Consider the following 15,433-nt stretch of genomic DNA (forward strand, 5'->3'; position numbering starts at 1 on the left):
TTTTGGTTAATAAATCATTAATCATCAAGAATTAGAGATTACTATTTTTGATATTCGTCCCAAAAGGAGGAAATTTCCTACACGCTTTCACAAGTTTCGTGATGGAATCTGAAGCGACCACGGCTACTTTTGAATTTTGATATTAGTGACCAGAATTTTCAAGTCTCGGCCACAGGCTACAAGAATTAGCATCCTTGAGTTGTGTGGTGACCGAATTCAGCAATTGTACTCAGTCCCCAAGGTTTTCAGGCAAGTTCTTTTAGCTTCTTAATGGAAGAGAAGAGGTGTAACCAAAGCCACCACGCAGACAGGCACCGGATAGAAGGACTACACTGCGGCCTTGTGCTATTCTCTGAGAATGTGAACTGCGGAAAACAGGAAAAGTCTCCAATCTCTGATGTAGCTAAATTTGTTTATTTAATGATTGGCAGTTTGGCCCAACAAACCGGTTAGAATTAAGTGCAAAACCACGCCGGTAACTTAACATCAAGAATGAGAGATCTAACACTGCTATTTTGTTGCTAGTGCAATTGGAAAAAATGCACAGATTTGTTTGCGAAGTTTGATTTTGTTAGAGGCCTTAAAACTTCTGCTACTCCAAAACTTTCTAACAAAGAAAAAAGAAAAAGCAATTGGTTCATCAGCCTGGTATAATATTCATTTCATCATTTGTGTGAGTGATACTATAGATATTCATGAAGGATTCTAATTTCTTAATTCCGTATGGTTAAAAAGCATCCTGCTTTTTCTAAATTGATTCCAACATTTGTACTTATTGCTGTTTCAACCTAAAAAATTCCATTAATTAGTTAAACCTATTTTGTTATGCTTCATGGCTCATCGTTTTATTCCTTCGAAAAGGCAGACAAGGTAAGCAACCAAGAACGGTAGCCCAACAGCATTGTACAACCCATTCTCAGAAGACACCTACCTCCTTACAATCTTCTGTAAGGAATGAATTGCTGGAAATGGACCATCTAAACCACCATTATGCATCTTAATTATGCAAAATCAAGACATCTCAGTTTTTTCTTATGAATTGTAATATATGAATTGTAGTATCTAAAGCATCAAAGCCTAACCCAAAGAAGGAAATATCAGAAAAGGATACCATTTTGGACAATTTTCACCCACATGTGATGTGAATGATACAGGTGTTCTGTTTATGCTCGTGACTCTCCGTGCTTGTTATGGTGCCGGAGATGCCGTGCTTTTTTGTTTGATATTTGGCTGTGTCCTCCTGACTGTCTTTTGTTCTCGCCTGGATTTCAATAGGAGACCATCCACGATTAAAGCACGTGATTCCACTGTGGGCCCCATTTTGCACACGTGTAGCTGATTGTGGGCCAGACGACATATCTGCGTCTGCCAAACCTAGTACAGACCAAACTGGAACACCAAAAGCGGCAAAAGTGGAAAACCAAACAAGCTTTTTAACTCTTGAAATGGTATTCTCGTTAACCCCAGTCCAATGGACATATGATACCAAATCCAACCAAATGTTATCAGGCAATCACATATTAAGGAAGTGTCTAGACCAATTTGTATGCAATCTGCATGATTTTAAAGTAAGTGGAATTGAGATGATTGGAATAGAGGCAATACCTGGTCTATCTTATATCGAGGAGAAGACCGTGAGAAGATAGAAGTTATGGATCTTCCTGTTTTGCCAAGTGATCATTATGGCTTGCTTTTAAATATCTCTGGTCATTAATGCCTAGTCCGGCAAAGTAAATAATTCATTCAAAGCTTGATGAACTGTTGATCCATTTCCATCCGCACTTTCAAGCAAACTTGTGTGCAGTTTTGTATAGACAAGTAACGGAATGATGCAAATAGTTTACAGCATTTCACACTTTGTATAAAGCTTCATGTATGAAAATCATATGATTTCATATCTTTGGCATTGCCACCCAATTCTCTTATTAATTAATCAATTCCTGTACAATGAAACCTATGGCGCCCACTAAAGCATTTACTCATTTTAATAAATTTACCCCGCAACAATACATAAGATCCAATCCTTACCTAGATAACAACGTGGAAGTTGCAATATACTTCGCAGTTCACTAGACATGAGCAGCAGGCATAGGAAAAATCAATTGACCAATTAAGACCCAATTTGTATCGAAGTTTTGGGATTGTTCTAACTGTTCAGAATTCAAGAAGATGCCAAGATGCGGGATCATCCAATATTTTAGTCAACATAGAGGGTTTCGCAAAGTAATCATATATAGAGGCAAGCCAGTCAAGTCCTGTGTGAAATGTGGGATTTTTGCTCGGTCAGGTCCACCACTGCGTCACTCACGGCTGGGCCCGTGGACTCCACCATCTTCGTTCTCCAATGAGTGCAGGTACTTAACATCAACCTAAATTTAGTCACATATTATAAGAAACCCAATTCTTGTTAAATTTATGAAAGTTCTTTAAGGTAAGTAAGGCATTCCACTTCGAAATACAATTGCCATTATTGATCACGGATTCTTGTTGGAAATGTCTAAACTATAGAATCTAATAATCTTTTTTTGTTTTCCTTGACCCCCTTTTTCTTGTCGGGACTTTCTTCGGCCATGGTAATCTTGCCATGCCTGTGGAAAATTGAAGATGGATCAGAAGTCACTGTTAGCAAATTCGGACAATGGCACATGAAATTAGGTGGTTCCAAGCTGCACGTGATTGACTCCTGTCTTGTGACTTGACAGTTTTTACAACTTTGCATATATCACAAGCTAGTTTCTCTTTCATCCAAAGTTTGGTAACCTTTTAAGGCCAACACCAATACCAAATCGCAACCCGTCAAACATTAAGCGGCTATCACTGGTCCCACAACATGAACTGGACCCACGTGATGCTAAAGTAGTCAGTGATTAGATCCGGGACCATCTGTTTCACTAGATTCGACCGCATCTAATTGGAACCCAATGACAGCTAATATATAATCTTCCAAAGCTCTGTTCTTTCACTTGCATACAAAACAGAGCTCTGCTTTTGCCTCCATACCAAAATAAAAAGCCCATAAAAACAGAAGGAAAGATAGATTTAGAGAAAGCTACAACAATGGTGCCTTAAAGAGCCACTCTTTCTAGATCTGTGTTCTATATAACATTTTGCAATACAAGCATTCTTTTTTCTGTTTTTGAGTGGGTTTGTATTGTAAGTAGGAAAAAGTGGACAGGAAAATGGAAGATAGCAAGCTTCTTCTTTGTTGTTTCATTGCTTGCATTTTGTTTTTTGGCGTCAATGGAGAAACCCCTTATCGGTATATCACTTGGAAAGTCATGTACGGTGATATTTACCCTCTTGGCGTTAAGCAACAGGTACTTTCTTCCTTGTTTTCTGATTTTTGGTCCAAAGGAAGATACTTTCTTGGTCCACAAAAAAAAATTGCTGTGCCTTTTCTCGCTCTCCCTCTCTCTTTGTTTTTTGGGTTTGGTTTCGGTTTCTCAAAGAAACTTGTTTGGCAAGAGTTAATTTGTTTTGTTCGAGTAATGGATTGGAATATTGCAAAATGTGTTGCAGGGGATCTTAATAAACGGGCAGTTTCCAGGGCCTCAGATCGATGCAGTTACTAATGATAACCTGATTATCAGTGTTTATAACTACTTAAATGAACCATTCCTTATCTCTTGGTAATCATGCTAACATTCCTCTCTTTCTTTTTGTTTATTTTTAGTTCAACATTTACTTAATCTTCTAAAGAAAGTAAATATGAAGATGCGCATAAACTCAAAATGCTGCTTTTAATCTAAGCCAATGTCATCCACTTTAAGCTAAGCTGTGTTCTTTTGGTTTCATGATTATGTATAGTATTTTACTAGAGTTTAGTGGGAAAGTTTTCAGTTTGTTTGATCTGTGGTTAAATGCTTGAACAGTTGAAAGTTTACCATTGGTAGAAATCTGCAATTCTATTTAGGAGGGTATTAACTGATGCCAAATTTGATACTTATCCCCATTCCTTGTCTTTGATCCTTTCGTATGGAAGTGCATAAAGAATTGGAGAGTGGGGGCAAAAAGGCATAATTACTTTTCCAGCTATTTTTGTCATTTTGCTTTTCGTTGGTTCACATTTCTCAGACAATCTTTTGAAAAGACTCTGACAATATGGTCCGTGCATGGTTAACTGATTAACTCTCTCTTTTCTAACTAAACTCAATGAGATTAATACTATTCTGAAAATCCAATTTGTGCAGTTGGCTGCGTATAGTAACTTTTGCCCTCCACCTGCTACATGTCACATCTATGGATCTTCATGTCTTATAATATTAAAAAATGAATGTAATTAATTGACACTGTCTGCATAGTTATGGCAGAACTGATTACAATCAAATATTTAAATCCATGTGCTTGCCCATCAACAAATAAAAAAGATGTGCCCTTGAGTATATTTAGGCCTATGTATGACCTCGGGCTTCGGCCTAGCTCTCATAATGGGTTGAAAGCTCTTACTTATGCAACTTACAGTTACAAATCTTGGCATCTTTGCATGTTGTAAGATCATTCCAAATGTTTATTTTTACTTACCATAATTATGTTATATTAGTGATAGTGAGTAATCCAGTCATCTAATTTCTGCCAATATCCCAGGCAGGAAGTTAATATGATATATGGCATCATCAACTAATAGAATATAGAGAGAGAAAACAGTTTCTGTTTATGTCTATGAAATAAACAGAAACACCTATTGGATGCAGCAATATGTGAAATTTGACAGTCATCTCTTGTTTTTACTTCTGCAGGAATGGTGTGCAGCAGAGGAGGAACTCATGGCAAGATGGAGTCTTTGGCACGAACTGTCCAATTCGACCAGGGAAGAACTTCACTTACGTTCTCCAAGTGAAAGATCAGATTGGTAGCTTTTTCTACTTCCCATCACTTTTATTCCATAAGGCTGCTGGAGGATATGGTGGCATCAGAATCTGGAGCAGCCCAAAGATTCCTGTACCATTTCCTACTCCCGCTGGGGATTTCACGGTACTGGCTGGGGACTGGTATAAGAGAAACCACTATGTAAGAATTCTGTTTCTCGATCTATTATGTTATCACATAAGTAGGGGATTGGAGCCTTAATCATTGTTTCAACGCCTTCTTTTTCTTATTTCTTTCCTCTGAATACTGACTAATCCTTCTTTGTTTCTTAAGATATTGAGACGTCTCTTGGACAGTGGTCGTAACCTTCCCTTCCCCGATGGACTTCTCATTAATGGTCAAGGGTGGAATGGATACACATTCACGGTTGATCCAGGTCAATAATAACTGACTTCCAAGTCCCCAACCCATTGAAGTTTAGTTGAATCTGTTGTTTGTTGTTCCAATAAATCTGATCACTTAGATCTATAAATACTTATTTATTCAGTTTTTTATTAGGTAGGATATATCCTTTCTATGTTGAGCCATTCTCTTTTATCCTTGCTTTGAAATTTACACATGACGAGTTGTTGGTGACACTGCTTTTTTTTTTTTTTTAACTCAGGTAGGACATACAGGTTCAGGATATCAAATGTTGGGCTTACAACTACAATTAACTTCAGGATCCAGGGGCACAACTTGAAACTTATAGAAGTGGAAGGATCTCATACACTCCAGAACACCTACACTTCTTTTGATATCCATCTTGGACAGTCGTGCTCTTTCTTGGTCACTGCTGATCAGGCACCGCAGGATTACTATATTGTTGTCTCTTCACGCTTCACTCGTCGTGTGCTCACAACAACTGCCATTCTTCACTATAGCAATTCAAAAAAGGGAGTTTCTGGCGCAGTTCCTGAGGCTCCCACCATTCAAATTGCTCCATCAATCCTGCAGGCGAGATCCATACGGTACTTTATCTCATTATATTCTTTTCAGAATCTAACAATCTAAACCATTTAAAAGTAGCTATCGAGCCTGATTGTTTTTCATCTACCAGTTGGAACCTGACAGCTAGTGGACCTAGACCTAATCCCCAAGGCTCATACCACTATGGACTGATCACTCCAAGCCGCACGATCATGCTTGAAAACTCTGCACCTTATATTAATGGAAAGCAGAGGTATGCTGTCAATGGTGTCTCATATGTTCCAGCAGACACCTCACTAAAACTAGCAGATTACTTCAAGATTCCTGGAGTTTTCAATCTTGGTAGCATTCCTACCTGGCCCCCTTCTGGAAATAATGCCTACTTTCAGACCTCTGTCATGGCAGCCAACTTCCGAGAATATGTTGAGATTGTATTTCAAAACTGGGAGGACACTGTGCAGTCATGGCATATTAATGGTTATTCGTTCTTTGTTGTAGGGTAAGGTTTTTAATACCTATGCGCTATGTTCAATTTTTCTATGTATGGCTAAATGCGTTGTTAAAAAGTGTTGGATGATCAGGATGGATGGAGGCCAATGGACGCCCTCTAGTAGAGCAACCTACAATTTGAGAGACACAGTGGCCCGCTGCACTACTCAAGTACGCAATATAGATAGTTGTCCTTATATCAATGTGCTTGAAATGTGATCAACTCTAGAGGGGCACAGCCTCTAAGTCTCAATTTGTTGATTTATTATTTGAGTGAATGCAGGTGTATCCCAGGTCATGGACCGCGATCTACATGGCTCTGGACAACGTGGGAATGTGGAATATAAGGTCTGAGAACTGGGCCAGACAATATTTAGGCCAGCAGTTCTATCTCAGGGTTTACTCCCCTGCAAATTCATGGAGAGATGAATTGCCAATCCCAAAGAATGCTCTTCTCTGTGGCCGTGCCAGAGGTCGCCATACAAGGCCTCTCTGAATTAGCTAAGATTGTTATGTCACGAAGGTGTGACAGGGTGCAAGCTTGGGATATGATGAACAAAATTAGGTTGTCAATTGGGGGAAATTATTGTGAGAGCTCAACTTGAGCTTTTGAGTCAATTCTCTCTTTGCCTGGTGTTCCTAGAGCGTGTTCTTGTTTCTATGATAACAGGATGGGCATTCAATTTATATATTATCCACGTATGACCTTGCGACTGCAGGATGCCAGAACAATTTTATTTGATTTTCAACTTCCAGATTTCACGGTATCTTCCAGGAAAATATTCATGAGTGTTGAATACAAATAAGTCTTTGAAACACTTAAATTAATCTCTCAAGAATTTAATTGTTCAAGTTACAATCACCAAGCATCACCCTCCTAACTTCTGTGTAAGGCAGATTGGAGGGCCTGGGCATGATTCGTATCATACAGCATTAACTTCAGCAGCAGTTTGAAGTCCAAGTTGCTTTGCTACGTCTTGGATGATGAAAAAATCTTTGAAAAAAAATCTGCTTTTGCATGGAATCTCCTTAATTCAGACTAGCTTACTTTACGTAATTCTCATTCCATCATTTTTCAAGCTTACGACATCACGATACAGTCGTCCATGCTTCTGGCAAATCCATCCAGAGGAATATGCCCCATTTTGAAACCGTCTTCTTTAATTTGCATTCCCCAACCGCCTGTCAGCAATTCCTTGGAACCGCCACAATCCAACAGACAACATTTGTTTCAGCCACCACATCAAAAAAGGATAAAACAAAAACAAAATTCCATAGCAAAACATGGTCATGCATAGGCATAGCCTAACAATGTGGCCATCAATGGTGACGTTTCGGCATCAACGTGGCACTGCATGAGAAACAAGCCCCATGCGGAAATGCTTACGTGGCGACAGGCGCTATCGCCTTGTTGGTGATGTTGAATACACTGATCGTTAGTGTGAAAATGGCATATGAAAGTTTCATTTGGTGTTCGATGCAAGGAAGAAAAAAAAAATGATGGCCGGAATAAAGGGAACTATCATGTTTGAGGAATTGGGGAGGTATGAGCATGTTTCTTGTAGGAAGTGCAAATGCGTATGGCTCCATGTTTCACTTTGTGCCATTTTTAACGGTTAGGTCTTTGTTTTGTAGTGACCCTTTATTTCTTTTTTGTTATAACGTTTAGCTTTGCTAATTTCCTTTGGAACTTTTAACTGTAAAACTTTTTCTGAGCTAATCTAGATAGTATGAACCGAAGAAATTAAAATTTAGATTGTAAAATTTCTTTAAAATCATTCTCTCCTATACGCACGTAACTGCTTGATTTGGATGATAAATATAGTCAGCAGTTGCATTCATTTTGCTCGACTGAAAAAAGAAAGAAAACGAAGAATGAATTTCAGGAAATGCACGAACCAAAGGATGGTTTGAAACCATGATATCATCAATAAATTTGGGTAGAAATGTTTTTACCTTTTAACCTTTGGTTTTCATCCAATCAAGTTTCATGAAGTCATTTTATGTTTGTTTTGAAGAAATCTGAGTCTGAAATTCCGTGTCCAATTTTCCCATTTTCTAATCGAACCTCCAATTAAACTGACCTTAAAGAGAGTGCAAGAAAAGCTACAAAACAAGACAATTTCTATAAAACAGTCTGACTAGTATTTATTCTCTTCTTGTTTCACTAAAGACCACCTCTTTCCTCTCTCTGTCTCTATCATTTATTCTCTAGTCTAGGCAAACGAAGAAAATTGATGTTGATCGTTGGCTTAAGGGGTCTCCATTTTATTCACAGTCATCTTCAACTATGAGAGTTACAAGGCGACGTATGGATGAGAATCTGGCAGAAATAAGCTTGAAATCGCCTGTCGTAAGGCCTTATGTTAGATCAAAAATGCCTCGGTTAAGATGGAGTCATGATCTTCACCAATGCTTTGTGCATGCAGTTGAACACTTAGGTGGAGAAGACAGTAAGCCATCTTCCAAGTCCTATCCCTTTTCCTTTTGATAAATAACATCTATCATTTTCATTGGTTTTTTCTTAGAAAAATTTAACTATTAATATTATGGTTTTGGAACTAAACTTAAAGGAGCTACACCGAAGATGGTTTTACAGATAATGGATGTGAAGGGACTTACAATCTCCCACGTAAAGAGCCATCTTCAGGTTTGATCATCAAACTACTGCAAAAGCATTATATTTGTTGAGAAATTCTCTTGGTTTTTATTTTCCAATGGTAACTCTTTAATATCTGGCAAGTATTTTAAAAACTTTTTTTTGGCTTTCCATATATGAACAGATGTACAGGAGCATGAAGCATGAGCAGATGATACAAGGTATACACAGGAATCTGTTATTAATGCATACTCCGAGTGTAAAATTGATTTTTATTTTCTTATTGATAACTAAATTTTAAGTGAGAAGTGAATGAAAATTCCAAATGGCTAGCTAGCTGTTGTTAACAAGCCTGAAATGGCTAGCTAGCTGTTGATTAACAAGCCTGAAATAGAATTTTTAATTAACTTGTCCTATTTTGGGTTACGAATCCTAATTCTAGCTTTTTTTTTTTCCCAATATGTCTAGCTTTATATGGGCAAATTAAAGGGTGCTTAATGCTCATGATCATTATGAAATAAAAATATAATATGAATTAAAAATAGATCATGTCAAGATTATAGTATGTATCACATAGATGAACTTTAATTAAATAAATATTTAACATTTGATTGTGCATCACTAAAAAATATATTCTTTCGTGTATATCATATGACTATCACTACACCTTGAGGATAATCTCATATAATAAATTTCTAATTCCAGTTGCCAATATCTCAATTGTGAAGTTATAGATTTCATTTTTTTTAATGTCCTGTAATATATAGTCTCAAAGGTTAAATCCTTTACTAATTCTGGGTGCCATATATTTGGTTCTGTAAATTACAGAAGCAGCTACAGCGGCAAAGAGAATTGAGAAGGTATCGGATCCGATCAACTGCCAACAAAATCATCAGCTTCAGAATGGAAGAACCCCTAACTGCAATTCCTTTCAAAATCTAAGCTTCGGAATCGAAGGGATGTCTTCAAATACCATCTTTCCTGAACAATGGTCCGTATTCGTTCTTGTTATATTATATACTTTTTTTGTAATAAAGTCGGGTATAGTGTTGCTATAATATTGATAATGTTGAGTGATAGCAATTTGGTACCAATACGAAATATAGTTTACTTTATGACCTGTCCATATATATCTGCAGGAATGGAAACAAAGTGAGTAGCCAGTTACCATATGCAGAAGTAACAAATAAAGGATCTGAGCAGAGATCAAATTCATATATGATCTCCAAGGATTTACTCAAAAGTTGCATGATCCCAGTAATAATCACTCTCTTTCTGTTAATAAATTAGACACCAACATATTAATTTCTTTAGAATACAAATTTCTCTAATTCCTTTCTGTTAATTGATCTCACAGGAGATGTGCAATGAGCAAGCAAAAGTGGGGCTATATGGTGGTGCAGGTTGGAAGTGCAACCATCAAAGACTAGTGGTTGACTTATCTGATCATAAGGCAGCAGCAGCGAGAATATCTGATGCTTCGATAAGTCCATCGCTGAACTCAAAAGTTTCCCGGTCAACGTTAAGGCTGGGCAAAGCTGAGAAGCTAGATGTGAATGATGTCTCATTAGAACTCACTCTTGCTTAAAATTATGTACATCAATAACAAATCCAGTTTGGAATATCAATAAGTTTTTTTTTTTATTATTTACACTGTTCTGTTGGGTAGGTTTTTAAAGTCTACGTTTACTAACCATCATAAGAGACAACCCTTAACAGTATTATTACATCCAATTATGACGAACGGTGACCAAGGGGTCATTGTATTTGCAAAGGCTGATAAGCCAGGCTTGATTCACGTGTGGCAGGTTGACTTATGCTTGAAATCGGTGACACTTTATGAACTTCTTTTTTCTCTTCTTTAATTTGGCTAATAATTTGTCCCAAGGTCCAATAAGGAGGAAGAAGTGGTGATGGCAGTGGAGGAGAAGGAAATGGACATGGGTAGGAGGTTCAAAAAGTGAGAAAGGACATCGACGTGGGAAAGTTTACAGTATAAATGGCATTAAAATGGAATTTGGGATGAGCATGGGCTCAAATAGTAATGGTGATCCTAGAGCTAACTAGCTAGCTTGTAGTTAAAAATATTTGCAGTTACGTTCCCTCAAACCATGTCTCATGTCACATGTCAAGTCAGCCTTGAGATTTGTTTAGGAAATAAATGTCTCCTTTTAAATGCCAATTATATATATTTATATAAAATTTTCAATACGCACGAATAATTTTTATTTTAAAAAATTTAATTATTTTTAAAATATTATAAGTATAATAATAAATATTAATAATGTAATTTTGATTTTGATAACTATTTATATAATTTTGATAAATTTTTATATAATTTTAATTATTTATGATATATTTTTAATAATCATTGATAAAATTTATATTTTCATATATTTTATTATTTAATTTTCAATACATTAAGACTATTGATTTTTTAGTATAAACATTAGATTTGCTAGTAAGTTCCCTAAGATATTTCTCACACATATAATATTTTTATTTTTAGGACTAAATGCTTAAATTGAGACAAAACGTTTAGATATTTGTTTAATTCATGACTAAATATTTTTAATTTATATAAATAAAGACAAAACATTATTGACTTGTAATAATGTATGATTTTTTTTAACAAAAAATTTATTGTGAGCGCCGTTAAATTTAAAAATTATTACAAATAAAAATGATGTGAAATTAAACTTTTAATCCTTGAATGACTGATGAAAGGATTTTGTCTTTTTTTTTTTTTTAAGCCTATTTCATTTCATTTCTCTTCTTTTTACAAATTGAAGTTTGCAAGTCTACAAAATTTGCACCTCGATTTACTTTTTTTTTTTTATTCTGTCTAAATCTTATGCTTTTTTTATCTTTTCTTTCAACTATTTTTTTTCACACTAAAAAAAAGTCAGTGCTGTCCCTTTTCCCTACTCTATCCATGTTTCTTTTTTGCCTAATTCGTTTAAGAAAACATGGAATTTGAAGTTGGGTGTTTGAAAGTTTCGACATTGATTATAGGTTGCTAAAAATGGCTGACGACAGCAATCTTATGCAATGGTGAAAGGTTGTACTTCTGCCGCAATACCACCACCGATATAGCAAGCAATAATCTCCCGAGTAAAGATTTCACAAATGAGAATAATAGCAGTTGGCGTGAAGACCCTTTAGCTTGCTCGGCTTCTTTGATGTTTAAGGTAAAAGATGAACTATTTTTGTATCCTAATCTTTCATAACTTAAAAAAATTAGTTATTTGAAAGATTATTGCAAGCACTTTTTGTTATATGCTGAGCTCAACACCATCAGTACTAATTAAGGTATAGATCTCAACTTTTCAAGTTCTATTTTTTGAGGCTCTAGTAGCCAACTTCATCAGCATCAAAGCTTATTACAGGATAGTAATAAAAATTTGAGTTTTGAGGATAGGCTAAAATTAATTTTTAGAGAAAGGAAAGAAGAACTAATTGCCCTTTAGAGAGAGAAAGGAAAAACACATCTATCTCATATGCCATTCTTTGATTGAATCACCTAGAAAAATCTAACTCAGCTCGACTTTATTCTTTAATGCACAATAACAACGTGTATCTTTCACAATAGGATTTCTATTTAAAAAGCATCCTATAATGTTAGAAATCGATAATGTTTAATTTTTATTTGTATAAATTAAAATATTTAGTTTCGAATTGGGTAATTACTCGAACGCTTAATCTCAAATTAAGAATTTAGCCTATTTTTAACAATAAAATGAGAATATTGTTATTACAAGTTGGTGTTACTAAAAAATAACACATTTCATATCCTTTTAAACAAATATTATACTAAATTGATTTTGATTTAAGATACCATAAATTTCGTTAGTCATAATTCTTCAATTATAGCTGATGAAAAACTATCAATATTGCAATATTGATTTCTTAGTATAAACAATAGTTTTGCTAGTAAGCTTTTTAAAATAACTCTCACACATAACATTTTTATCTTTAGTGATAAGGGTGAGAATGTTAACATAGGACAAGTTGGTGGTTTTAGATCTCAATACATTTCTTATCCTTTAAAGGAAATAATGGGCTAAATTAATTTTGACCGTAAATACCACATAACCCATTAACCATAATTCCTCGATTGTAACAGATGAAAAACTACCAATATTGCATAAAATAGATGTTGCAATAAAATGATGCAAAATCTATATTAAATGCAAAAAAATTTAATAGCAGGATAATTCTTAACATAAACTTCATTTTTACCACAAATTCCATAGGTCTAAAGACCTTTCTTTCCCTAATAATCTTTAAAGCACGAATGAGATTACCATGGACAACTATATATTACGACAAACTTATTACACTTCTTAGTTAGCAATGGGTAACTATTCACTATAGGCAAACATATTAAACTTCTTGGTTAGCAACAGGCAACTATTCATTATAGGCAAAATGTCAAGATATTATATTTATTAAAAGCGCATTGACACTTAATGCTATAGAGTTTAGCTAGTTGTATATTGTAAAATATAATTATTTACAACAATAAGGTAAATCACACTCACAAACCAGTTGCACACTCTTACGCTAACACACCCAGTTAACAGTAAAATATATATTACTCAATTATTGCTATACATAGTACACAAATGAGTGTTGGAGGTGATCTTTTATATATAGTTGAGACCCCTTTATATCATGAATGAGATTTAATAAAAGGGACACTTAGATTAAGCTAAGTGAACGATTATTTTGAAATCCTAAATTATATAAGAGTTTTAATGTTATAAGAACTGAGACTCTTTAGAGGTTCTACCACGTTCTAAAAGGTTTCAAGCCTATCTAATAGGGTGCCTATATTAAAATTATCATTAGTATCTTTATAACTTTTGCACTTAAATTTTTATTATATTATATTCTTATTTTATTCTAAATTTAATTATCGTGTCTAAAATATAGCTAAAAATAAATTAATTAATCAACTCAAACTTGAAATAATTCAAAACTCAAATACAATATACATAAAATTTTTTACTTAGTTTAAATTTTAATTTAATTAAAAAATAATATAATACACATAATTATAAAAATTAACTAACTTATCTCAATTGGAATTAATTTTAAATAATTAACAATTTAGTTGTTGTTTAAACTCGAAATGATTAAACATAACCAAAATTTGAACTCAAATAAAAATCCAATATTTCTTATCCATCTTTTGTAACAATTTAAAAATTTATTATTTGAATTTTTCTTTATCTTCATTATCTCATGTTTATTGTGTTTGTAATTGAATTAGCTAGTTGATTAATTTTTAAGAATATTTCTAAAGTGAAATTACTTATTATGTTTGTAATTGAATTAGTTAATTAAATTTTAAGAATATTTATAAAATGAAGTTACAACTATAAGTAATTAAATATACTTGTTTTTATTTGCATTTTAAGATAATTTGAATCAAATTTTCTAAATAAAGAGAAGTATGCACTAATTATTGAGTCAAAAATTTTCAAATGTATAAATAAATAATTGAGTATACTATAAATAAAAATAGATGATGAAATTTAACTCAACCGAATTGATTGTTGATTTTAAGTTTAAAATCTAACTCGAAATTATAAAAAGTTAAAATTTAAAATGATTGAAATATTAAATACACAATTAAATAAAAGGTTTGTTAAATGAATTATGCTAATGAATGCGGTTAAATCACTTTTATTTAAAGTGTTCAATGAATCATGTTATGCTAAATATTATTAGTGGAAGGTGTGCAAATTAGTGATAAGTTATCCATAACTTAGCAGTTAATAAATGATAATTTAATTATAATTCATGAATAATTTAATATAAATATGTAATAATTTGGTAGTAAATTATGAATAATTTAATAGTAAATATATGATAATTTTATATTAAATAATTAAAAATTAAATAGTAAATTAATGATAACATAGTAATGAATGTATAATAACGTAATAATAAATTATTAATAATTTAGTAGTAAATTATTAATAATTTATTAGTAAATCATCAATAACGTAATACTAAATTACTAATAATATAGTAATAAATTATTAACAATTTAATTATAGATAAATGACAATTTAGTTGTAAATCATTGGTAAGATAAAAATTGAAAAAAATTTAAATAAATTATTATTTTATTTAAAATGAGCAATTTTTATAGCAACTTGACAAGACTCAGAGTTATTGATAGTTTCATCACCTCCTGAATCATGTGATTTTTCAAGTGAGAAGTCGGATTAAAGTATTCAAATTGTTCAATAAATCGCATGATGCTAGTTGTTGGTGGAGAGTGAGAAAATGATTTGCATTTGATTTGATAATAATTTTTGTTCATTGAAATAACAATTATAAAATTTTAGAAGAAAAAAATACAAAAAAAAAATAGAAATTAGATTAAACAGTGAGAATGATATATATTAAAGATTATTTTAAGAGATTAAAGGATTTAATTATGTTATCATTGATTAAATGATCAACTAATAAAATATACAAACAATAAAATTATTAACATACATATATAATATGCATATAAATTAAAATAAAAAATTAAAAAATAAATATGCT

The 15,433-nt window shown here is 33.3% G+C and overlaps 2 protein-coding genes across 2 annotated transcripts; both read left to right on the forward strand.

The window, feature by feature from the left end:
- The first annotated feature begins 111 nt into the window (after window positions 1-111).
- Window positions 112-7,072, forward strand: LOC111278274 (L-ascorbate oxidase homolog). The gene is made up of 8 exons (XM_089765028.1): window positions 112-3,317; window positions 3,520-3,629; window positions 4,737-5,007; window positions 5,140-5,242; window positions 5,471-5,816; window positions 5,906-6,274; window positions 6,357-6,435; window positions 6,548-7,072. Exons 1-8 carry the CDS (start codon window positions 3,180-3,182, stop codon window positions 6,758-6,760), a joined length of 1,629 nt encoding a protein of 542 aa, XP_089621154.1. The 5' UTR covers window positions 112-3,179; the 3' UTR covers window positions 6,761-7,072.
- A 191-nt stretch (window positions 7,073-7,263) lies between these two features.
- On the forward strand, window positions 7,264-10,909 carry LOC111278518 (uncharacterized). Its single transcript, XM_089765030.1, has 7 exons — window positions 7,264-7,808; window positions 8,480-8,717; window positions 8,838-8,914; window positions 9,048-9,084; window positions 9,692-9,854; window positions 10,003-10,120; window positions 10,221-10,909. The coding sequence occupies exons 2-7, from the start codon at window positions 8,555-8,557 to the stop codon at window positions 10,449-10,451; spliced, it is 789 nt and encodes a 262-aa protein (XP_089621156.1). The 5' UTR covers window positions 7,264-7,808; window positions 8,480-8,554; the 3' UTR covers window positions 10,452-10,909.
- Window positions 10,910-15,433: the final 4,524 nt, after the last annotated feature.

This window comes from Durio zibethinus, chromosome 8 (genome assembly GCF_047325235.1).
Source record: "Durio zibethinus cultivar Kanyao isolate XHJ-2024 chromosome 8, ASM4732523v1, whole genome shotgun sequence".
Classification (NCBI taxonomy): domain Eukaryota; kingdom Viridiplantae; phylum Streptophyta; class Magnoliopsida; order Malvales; family Malvaceae; genus Durio; species Durio zibethinus.

What these genes read in the sequence shown, in the direction of transcription:
- LOC111278518 (XM_089765030.1), top strand. Translation starts at nt 8,555, where the DNA reads ATGAGAGTTACAAGGCGACGTATGGATGAGAATCTGGCAGAAATAAGC. An exon ending in ACGTAAAGAGCCATCTTCAG is followed by an intron (nt 8,915 to 9,047) that starts GTTTGATCATCA and finishes ATATATGAACAG; the next exon opens with ATGTACAGGAGCATGAAGCA. An exon ending in GCATGAGCAGATGATACAAG is followed by an intron (nt 9,085 to 9,691) that starts GTATACACAGGA and finishes TGTAAATTACAG; the next exon opens with AAGCAGCTACAGCGGCAAAG.
- LOC111278274 (XM_089765028.1), top strand. Translation starts at nt 3,180, where the DNA reads ATGGAAGATAGCAAGCTTCTTCTTTGTTGTTTCATTGCTTGCATTTTG. An exon ending in CTGCAGGCGAGATCCATACG is followed by an intron (nt 5,817 to 5,905) that starts GTACTTTATCTC and finishes TTCATCTACCAG; the next exon opens with TTGGAACCTGACAGCTAGTG. An exon ending in TATTCGTTCTTTGTTGTAGG is followed by an intron (nt 6,275 to 6,356) that starts GTAAGGTTTTTA and finishes TTGGATGATCAG; the next exon opens with GATGGATGGAGGCCAATGGA.